The sequence below is a fragment of the Pollicipes pollicipes genome, unplaced genomic scaffold (assembly GCF_011947565.3).
Source record: "Pollicipes pollicipes isolate AB1234 unplaced genomic scaffold, Ppol_2.1 Scaffold_7262;HRSCAF=8765_pilon_pilon_pilon, whole genome shotgun sequence".
Classification (NCBI taxonomy): Eukaryota; Metazoa; Arthropoda; class Thecostraca; order Pollicipedomorpha; family Pollicipedidae; genus Pollicipes; species Pollicipes pollicipes.
Window position 1 is genome coordinate 11140435 of NW_023597055.1, and position 9935 is coordinate 11150369.

Here is a 9935-nt window from a genome sequence, read left to right on the forward strand (position 1 = left end):
TCGGCGGCGCAGGCCACCTGATGGTCACGAGGTAGTCTGCTCGGATTCGGCTGCCACTCGGTTTCGTTTTTGTGTTCGTGTTCCTGTTCCTGTTCGTGTTCCTGTTCGTGTTCCTGTGTTCGTGTTCGTGTTCGTGTTCGTGTTCGTGTTCGTGTTCGTGTTCGTGTTCGTACTCGTGTTCGTGTCAATGTCCGTGTCCTTGTCAGCGTTCCCGTTCGTCTCCGTGTACGTCCTCGGCTCCGGCTCCGGCTCCGGCTCCGGTCCGTCAGGCCAGAGACGGCTTCATTTAGCGGGCGCAAATACCGGCTGCCCGCCGCCGGCGGGCAGTGCAATTACCGCCCGCCAATTGGCGACCCTATGGCGAGCGCCGCCGCCGCCACCGCCGCCGCCGGCAGGCTGCGCGCTGAGGTACTATTTTAATTGGCGGACGACGACCGGCACTGGACGATCGGCGGCCGCCAGTAATTTGTAAACATTTGTCATCCGGCCGCAGAATGATAGGGGAGTGGTGCGCGCTGACGGCAGGGAAGGGGGAGGGGAGTGAGCGGGAGAGAGTGAGTGAGCGAGTAAAGCATGGAGAACAGGCCGGCAAGCAGAGAGAGGAGTGCCAGACAGTTGCATGGATGCCTGTGCGTGTGTGAGATGGGGTGAGGTCCCAGGTGAACAGAAGAAAAGCGTGTACCGCTAAACGTCTTACTCGTTTCCTCAAACACTCAACGAGGCTGACTGTAACCGAGAGCAGCGTATACTGTATACATCCGGGCCGTGCATCCGTCAGTACAGTATACATCCGGGCCGTCCATGTGATAGTATTGCAGAAGAGTCATTAAAAGGGATGTTTCACACCCGAGGGTACTAAAGCGAGCAATTGATATGATGAGCCAAGCTCATTTTTATTTTTTGCATACCTTTAAGAAGAAAGGACTGCTCTAGACAACGCAATTTCTCTGTTCAGTAAATGTGCTCCTCAATGTGTCATATTTGATTATGCCATTGCGCCCTGCACAATATTGGTTGAGAGCGAATTGACGGCGCTATTTCTGGAAATCGTGCTAACGAGCACCAGATATGAACGCCTCGATATCCTTTTTGGCTTTGATTGCCGCATTGGTCATGGAATGGCAGGATTTCAATGATGTTATTATGACGCCGGGAGTGCCAAAGTGACCTTGAAATACCCTCCCCGAAAAAGTTACGCATTTCCACGGGCGTGCAGTTCAGAAACTAGGGGGCTTCGGTTTTAGGAAGGGCAAGGCTGTGAACTGCACTGAAAGGTTTTCCAAATGGCTATTTCAGTTCAAAGCCCCGTAAAAATGTGGAACACTTCCTCGGATGGTACTGCGTTATCATCAGCACCTTTGCGTCAGACACTCCCCTGCACGAGCACCCCCGCGCGGTTTATCAGCCCCGAAGCGCTGACCGATGGCATGATGAGCGCGCTTGTATGCATATGCCATCTGTGGAACCGAATTCGGTGAAATCATAAGTTGATGTAGTCAGCTGACAGATTATTCAGACCTCTCTGACTGTCTTCAAAGACAGCCAGAGGGCGTGGTGTCGGCATTTCGCACCGTCGGCAAACGATTCATGTGTTTCCATGCCTCCAGGGCATTTAACCATCTGCCGCCGGGGCCCGACCAGCTGAGCATAAACCGCTGCAAAGTCCGATTAAAGGAGCAATGCTGACAGACGTGGGCATGCCTTGTGAGGGGTTGGCGAGTGTTAGCGTGTGTTTGAGTGTAAGGGTCTATTTCAAGTGTTCGGTTCATCTCCATGTTTTATTTTGGCGACTGGCAACGTCTGAAAGTCACCATGTTGTGAATGAGTTGTGGGAATGCTTATGTACATGCATCCGAAACGCATTGAATGCACTCTCTTACGCGCGCTGATTGCGAGTTTGAGTGCGTTTTTCCCTCGTGTCAGTCCATGGATGTCGTTTTCAGTAAACATGAGGCACGCCAATGCCCCGGCATGATGTGAGAAATTGGCCAAAAATAGCCGGGATACCTCTGTTGAATGTAGGAACTGTGGCCGGCGCCATGGACCGCACGGGAACCAAGCCCGCGAAGTATGGCAGGCGAAGTCACGGTGGAGTATGCCAGGGAGCTTTTCCCTGTTTTGCCCAAAACCCGGGTAGTCCGCACGAGACGCTGTGGCACAGAACTTGTGATATGCAGTGTCTGGTGCCTGCCTTCGCAATCAGTCTAAGAATGCAACACGGGGATATCTGGGCTTGTCATAGCTGAGAATGCCTCGGGAAATAGTCAGTTCCGGTTCGGCACCCGCAGATGGGTTCGGTCGGTCTCAGGTGCGCGATGCGGGTGTGTTGTGTTGTCGGAGATGGCAACAGCCGAGTTATTTGGTGGGATTCTGGCGGAACACGACATTGACAGCAGCTTGCGTTCTGTTGAAATTTTGTGTGTGATCATTTGAAAATAGTGCGAATGTTTTCCAAGGCAATAAAATACGCTATCAGTTGTAAAGGCCGGTAATGCCCGTTATGTTGTTTTGCGTCCTCCGCTTGAGGACGTCTTTGTCGTAACACGACGAAACGGGTGGGTGCAGTAAGCGAGCCAGTGTTTGAAAATTGGTCCTTACCGGATTTTTGCTGCTGACTTTACCACCACTTACTCAAATAATTACTGTTTCATTGCGTGAATTAGAACTGTGAACATCCCATTTATAATACTGGTGACTAGTTTCGTGGTAGTTACTGCGCATGCGTATGAAACGTTTGATGGTGGTTGGGTATCACATAACAACAGAGCATCTGACTATGATACTTTGCTTGCTTGCTTGCTCTCTTGCTTGCTTTGCTTGCTTTGCCTTGATTTACATGAAAACATGTCACACTTCATTGACGTAGGGCGATGTGGACAAAATTCAGGGATAAATGAGATTTTCAGGTAGCTTATGCCCCATTCCGTGTGCCTCACCCAATCGATTTTTCAAAGTGACGTCACTGGGCAGAGATCCTATCTGGTTGAGGTGTCCGAACCTGCCAGTCTAAAAAAGGCATTGGGCCAAAGGTGTGTGCTAAACATGTTTGAACCTGAAATGGTTCTGGACACCTACGTTCCTGTTTTCAGGGGATATTTCCAGTCCTGGTAGAAAGCCAGAGCAAAGTGTAAAGACAGGATGAAAACAGAAGTAAGTTCCACACCAAGGCCGAGTAGGAGAACGACTAAGAAAACAATGCAAATAGGGCATATTGAGGTATTTGGGGGCATGAGTATGTGTGCTATCTTGCGAGCCTCAAACAAAGGTTGAAAACACAAGACGCACAACTTCACCTTAAACTTACCGTAAACATCCCATGTGTATGACTTCGTGGACAGCTTAAACGCAAACTCCCCTCAGTCACTCGACTTCGTGGAAACCACTCGACTGCTATACCCAGCTAAATTTACTGGCCCTATGCAGCCTCGTGCAGTGTCACCTCATTTGTGAATGCCCCGCAGTTAACTTGAGCTGCATTAGCCATTATGCATTAAGCGGTGAGTGAAATGGAGCTTCATCACGGCCCCAGCGCCGACCATTCGCCGCAATGACCGCGCTTAGTTATTGTAGGTCGGCGTGGGCATTCCGCCCATGGATGTGGACACTCCGACCGGCTGGCGACAGTCCGCACTTTCCGTCTGCTCCCATTGGTCGCTGATCACGTGACCCGGACTCGCACGTGACTGCGGGTCAGAGGTCGGCTGCCCCGGAAAAGGCGAGCCGGGACCGAGTGCTTGGAACAGAGTGGCTATATGCGAGACAAGGGCATTGGTCATTGCTGTCTTCTAGTTTATGTACACCATTGACGTCACACAGCTTACTTCAGTTACCATTATGTATGCAAATCATAAAAAGCTGTTACTTATTCGGTTTCATTTTGTATGTTGCTCCAGGCACTGTCTGACATTCCGTTTTAAATCCAATCACTCGAGGAGTGTTTACAAATGGTTTAAACGATCATTACTTGCCCAATGCAGGAATGCATACATCAAGGGATAAAAAACAGCGCACTTTCAGCTGCCTCCCAAATTCATGTGCGAAGCACCAACGAATGTATGGACCGGTTGAAATTCACACCGTAACATCGCACACACACCCATCGCGTATCAATGCCGGAACTGCAGGTCCCGCCCGTCACTCGATCAATGCCCGACAAATTACCGCAATGTCCAGTGAACTAATAGAGCGCAGCCAACAACGCAAATTGTAAATCAAGCTGCAGAAGTCGTTCAGTGCTACGTACCTCCTTTCACCCATGCGTGACAACCACATCAAACTCACCATAACTGCGACTGACTGGGCTAGACTGGTCATACATTGATTCAGGATTTCCAACGGCACCTGATATCGCCTGGGCTAAGAATAAGTAAGCAACTTGTGTCGCAGTTGCTTAAGAAACAGACATTGCTAAATGTCATCGCTGTTTGTTGCAGGTGTTGACTAGCGGACAATGGATGCTCCTCCCACTGTCGTCGCGTGAAACATCAGCGCGTGAAACGGCTTTTATGAAAAGCAGTCAAAACTGACTTCAAAGTTAAATGTTCAGCCACTGAAGCCACCGACTGCAGAAAAATAAACCTATGGTGGCTGAATGTGCGAAAAGCCTGTGCTTCCGATGCGGTAGCTTACTTTGTTGTGCAGCTATTGTTGCCACGTTGAAAGCTAATAACCAAGACTAGCTGAAGAACTGGCAGATAATTTGTACAGACAGAGCGTCGTGGTTAAACGCCATGTCTTCCTGTAGAAAAGCGGAAAGTGTCTGACACTGGCTAAAGCATTTTGGCCTCTCGCTGTACCTGACAACAGCCATTAACGGGCATATTCCATATTTGAAGACATTGAAGAAAGCATCAGATACGATGAAATAAGCTCTCTTCTAATATTGGCATAATTCAAAGTGGAAAAGGCTGCTCCAGACAACACATTTTCTCTGTTTAGTGAACATGCTCCTCAATACGCCATCGCTTGATTACGTCACGGTACCTTGCGCAACGTTAATTGAGAGCCAATTGATGGCTGTTATATCCAAAACTTGTGCTCACGAACGGCAGATATGAGCGTCTCGGCAATCATGTTTTTCTTGACCTTGATAGCCGCATGGCCTGTGTAATAACGATATTTAAATGACGTCATCATGACGTCACGAATGCCTGAGTGACCTTGAAAAAGTCTGTCCGAAAAAGTCTGCACAAACTGGCGGGCGAATAGCTCAGAAACTAGAAGGATTTAGGTCTTAAGAAAGGCAAGGCTGTGAACTGCACCGATTGATTTTCAAGCTCGTTATTTCAGTTCAAACCCCCAGTTAAAAGTGGAACGTTCCCTTTAAGGCGAGGTTGCACACGTACCTTCCTTTTTCATGCGGACAATTGGAGGACTGTTCTCGAAATCGCGGCAGTGTTACAACTATGCTTACATCGACGGGCTTCCGCATGCAGCGGCGATTATGCGCGACAGCGTTGCGTATGAGATTTGGTTCTGTGACTGGCCTGAAATAAGGCGGAGTGCCCACTTAGGTGCGATGGTTATCTTTTACTTGGGTGATAATGTGCTCCGTCGAGGCATTAGGAATGACTGGTAGATTTCTGCTCCTGGTCATGACCGTCCAGTGCTCGCGTTGCTCCGGTTCTCTGTTTTCTTTTTTCTTCTGTTCTGTCTTGTCTACCAATGACATATTTATGTCAATATAAATATACTATGCAATATAAATATAACAAATACTTATGTTTTTGTGCATAAGAATTTACACATAACTACATTGTATGGATATACCTCCGCGTTCGGTCAGCTGAAAATTCTTCCAAAAAACTGTCACGCCGTCACACCTCACAGTCGCAGCAGAACGCCATCGGGTGGCAGTTATGGCGAACAGAGCCGGAAGCAATCACCGACCTGAGACACCTGCACGCACCACGCAGCCAAGATGTGCAGGTGCATCTTTGTATTCACTACCACCCGCATTCGCGAACAGTGGGCCGTGAACCGCCACACACGTGCGCGTAATATTTTACCTCATCACGCGGGCCCGTCAGCCGGCTGGCCCTCACCATCATGGCGGCCGGTGAGTCACTTCAATATGGCAGCCCATCTGGCAGCCGACGCCCGTGTAACTCGGGCGCCCACCGGCGCCATAACAATCACGAGCCGTCATTCCCGGGCCCGGCCGGCGCCCAACTACCACGAATCCTAATTAAGACGTGTAAAAGTCGTGAGCCGAGATTTATAATTGGAAGCTAATTGAATTAATGTTTTAATTTGAGCCGGCTGAGTTATCAGGCGCGCTGCACCGGAGACCGGCGGTGCCCCGAGGCACCGGAGACTACGGGCGCACCGTCTGCAGGGCCGCATGCAATGCTCGGCCAGCCGCCGGTTAGTGTCGACCTGATGGGAATATTCCACGGCCGTTATGGCCGGGAAATTAATTCGGAATCAATGAAGCCGTCAGAAGTGACGCGAGGAGGGCGAGGTGGGAGGATGAGCGGGGCCGGCCCACGGCGCTGCGGGTCAGAAGGTCACTGTCCTGGAGCCAGGACTGCGGGCGAGGCTGATGCCGCTCCACTCCCATCCCGGGTAATCTCACAGGGCTTGCACGGTGGTTGGTACGCTGGCCACGCGCGGGTGGCAACGGCGTTCCGGCAGGCATCCCGAGTGCGGCGGCATGCTGAAATCGTGGGCGTGAATGTGCCTTCGAAATGCCTTTGATAGAGGATGGAGTGCGGCCAGGGTCCAGGGCTGTTGAGCATTTGAACCCTATTCACGATGCCATCATCAGACTTGGACCGAATTTAGTACTAAATCTGAAGTGCATGACAATTTCAAGGAGCAGGAGCGAAACTTCTCGGCCCTACTCCCGGCCAGGGCTATGAAATGAAACCTTATTGTCACTTCTGGAGCGGCTTTATTTCGCCATTAAGAACCCATCGTTTCACACTTGTTGTGCGTTATAACTTGGCCCTGTGGGACGAAGTCCACATCCATAAAATGTCCAATTGGCTCCGGGCGACGAACCAAAGCATTGCTGTAGTGAAGTTTACCGGCCATTTTGATAAGCTTGATGACGTACAATGGGTGTGGCCACTGCTTATCCCATTTGATGGGCATTTTAGGTGAAGGATCGAGCAAGGTCCCTGTCTAATGATGCTTAGCGTAGAAAGTGATATCAAGGGGTTTCGTACCGCAGGCACTCCAGCAGGGACAGCCGTGCAGCAGCGCAACAGGCTTTCCAGCAGGGACCAGTCGTGCGGCAGCGCAACAGGCGCTCCAGTAGGGACCAGCCGTGCCTTAGCGCAGCAGGCACTCCAGCAGGGGCCAACCGTGTAGCAGCGCAGCCACGGGTTGCACTTTGTGTGGGGTAGGTGTGGAGAGCTCTATGCTACCTTGGAAGTCGGTGCGATAAATCCTCGCCAATTTCTAAATGCACCTGTTATTTGTTTAAAATGCCGTTCTCTGCACCATTTCCACTATTCATAGTTTTACAGTGTAAAGCAGAGGGTACATTGCAAGCAGCGTGAAAATGTATGAATATATACTTTTCTCCCCCAGATTAGGCACTTTCCCCTGAACTACTAAACAACTCACGCCAAGAAGTGATCGCAAATTCCCTACATGTATAAAATACCCACCCTACACAGCACGGCACGTCACAAATGACAACATATGCTTGTTTTAGTGCCATTTTAGGAGCTATTGCGGTTTGGTTGAAAATTGCGGAGAATGTCATTCAAAATAAATGGCACGTGCGACTAGAGATGTGTGGGCATTGTCCATTGGTATGGGTTCTCCACGCAAGCTTCTTGGCTCTGCTGAAACTCACACCAACTTCAAAACCGCTCGTGCACTCCTGGGCGCAGCAGCCACTCCAGGGCGGACACTCCGCCGTGCAGCAGCGCAGCAGCCACTCCCGCGCGTGCAGCAGCGCAGCAGCCACTCCAGCGCGGACACCCCGCCGTGCAGCAGCGCAGCAGCCACTCCCGCGCGTGCAGAGTGGACTTTCCGGCGGTCGTTCGACATCTTAATTAACAATTACATCCTGCCGCGGGGCGGCTCGCGTGCTGGCCTGTCCCGCCATGTCATTGGCCGGGCCGTAATGACAGAGCGCTCGCGGCCGGTCAGCGACGTACCCCCGGCCGCCCCCTGTTGACACAGCCGCCGTCGACGAAAATGGCGCCGCCGCCGCGCCGGCATTGATTTAAGTGGGCCACGCATTGGTGTATCGCTGTCACGCGGCCGGCGAAGATGGTGGCGGTTGTTTACGCGGCGGGGCGGAATTGGGGCGGTGTGAGGGCCCCGTCGGCCGGCCTGCCCCTGTTTACGTCGGGGAAGCCGGACTGGGCGGCGGAGGTGGGCTATTTCCCGATGCTGAGGGGTTGTGTGGCTGTTTGGGCTTGCGGTGTGGTAAAAACCAATTCGTTATGAGGAGGGTGGACGTTCTGCGTTCGGTTTATTATAATTTGAGACGCTACGTGTCGGCATCAAACGAGCTAAGGTCTTCCTTCGCGTCGAGAAAAAGAATCGCCAACCGCAGCTTGGACCGCTCACACTTTGGCTGTCGTGTATGTTCGGTATTCGGCGTTCAAGTCATCAGCACCGAGCGATTTGGTCGGGCCCTCACAGCCTTCCGGCGTCACGGCATGCCTTGCACGGCGCGGTTTGCTCGTGCACGGGTCCAAAGTTCCGTCGCCCGGGGGATGATGACGTCTGCGAGTGACGTGCTCTTCTCACAGACGTGCTTCCCTACAGACTGACGTGTGTGACCTGCGGAGTCAGTAATGCTCAGGGTCCTGTGATCTGTATACCAGCCCACGGTGAGAATTCAGTCCTAGCGCGTGACGTCACTGGGATATTTGATGCGAGCGTGGGCGTGTAAAGCTATGAAAGTGGTCATGCCAAAAATGACACGTGCACTCCGCCAAGTTCACCCTGCATCGTTGAATTTAATTCACCGACGTTTTCCTTGTCTTGCTCCATGTGCGTCACAGAAGCGGGGCACTTTTGAGGACGGCGTGGCTTTACCTGGGTTCTAAAGTCTTGCTCTTACCTGTTCTAGAGCCTCGGGAATGTTGTACGGTGCGACTGTGGCCTTGCCATGCATCACTGGCGTGGGCGTTTTGCACCTAATGGGTATATGACGACCTCACAGCCCAGCAGACAACCGAATGGGCACAATTAATTTATTCGATGAACACATACGCCGAATTTTGAAATAACCGTATGGCTCAAGCTACAACAACGCTAACGCACCATTATTTACCACGGTCCATATCATATTCTCTAAACGCCCGAACCACCGCGTTAAACCAATCCCATCGTCAAATACAAGGTAACTCCTCGCTGGGCTACCGTGTTAGATTGGGTAAAGCTATATTTCACGTGGATGTACCATTCAAAGTTACAACTATCACTCGCATATGCAGTCGTACGTATCTCACTGTTAGTCCCGCATATGGCTGCGCAAAAGAGCCAACCCTCCAAATGACTGCACGGTATCCTGATATGTTAGAAAACTCAACCAACAGAGAGTCGTAGGAACGTGGTTGTTGGGTGGCAATGCAGCAGAACGCTAGTAACAAAATGCGATCAAATCTATCGGATGCTAAGAGGTGGTAGACATGATATCAGGAACTGACTTCTGACCTCTGTGGCGCCGCAGTGACACCCTATCTGTCACGTCGTCCGTCACGCGTCCGTCACGCCACACCATATATAATGAGGCAACCCCACGAATAATTGATAAGACAGCTTCACACTGCGAAGTTCGTGATTTAAAGAAAACAACAATAACGAGGCTGGACATGTACTTAACTTTGGTTCGTCTGGGCCTAGCTACCTTCTCGCTGGGCCGCCACATCCTCCGTTCCGATCGGGTCTCCCGCCGTACCTTCATCGGTCCCTCCAGCAGGACCTCCCGCAGCGCCTCCAGCAAGGTCTGCAGCAACATC

At 51.3% G+C, this 9935-nt stretch overlaps 1 protein-coding gene across 1 annotated transcript in view; it reads right to left on the minus strand.

Annotated features, from left to right (window-relative positions):
* The window catches only part of LOC119113434 (homeobox protein unc-4 homolog), a 39684-nt gene extending 29750 nt beyond the window's left edge, over positions 1–9934 (minus strand). Inside the window, exon 1 of the mRNA XM_037237747.1 lies at positions 9875–9934. Coding sequence (XP_037093642.1) covers positions 9875–9934 — 60 coding nt within the window. The remainder of the gene's footprint in view (positions 1–9874) is intronic.
* Between the last annotated feature and the right edge of the window lies 1 nt (position 9935).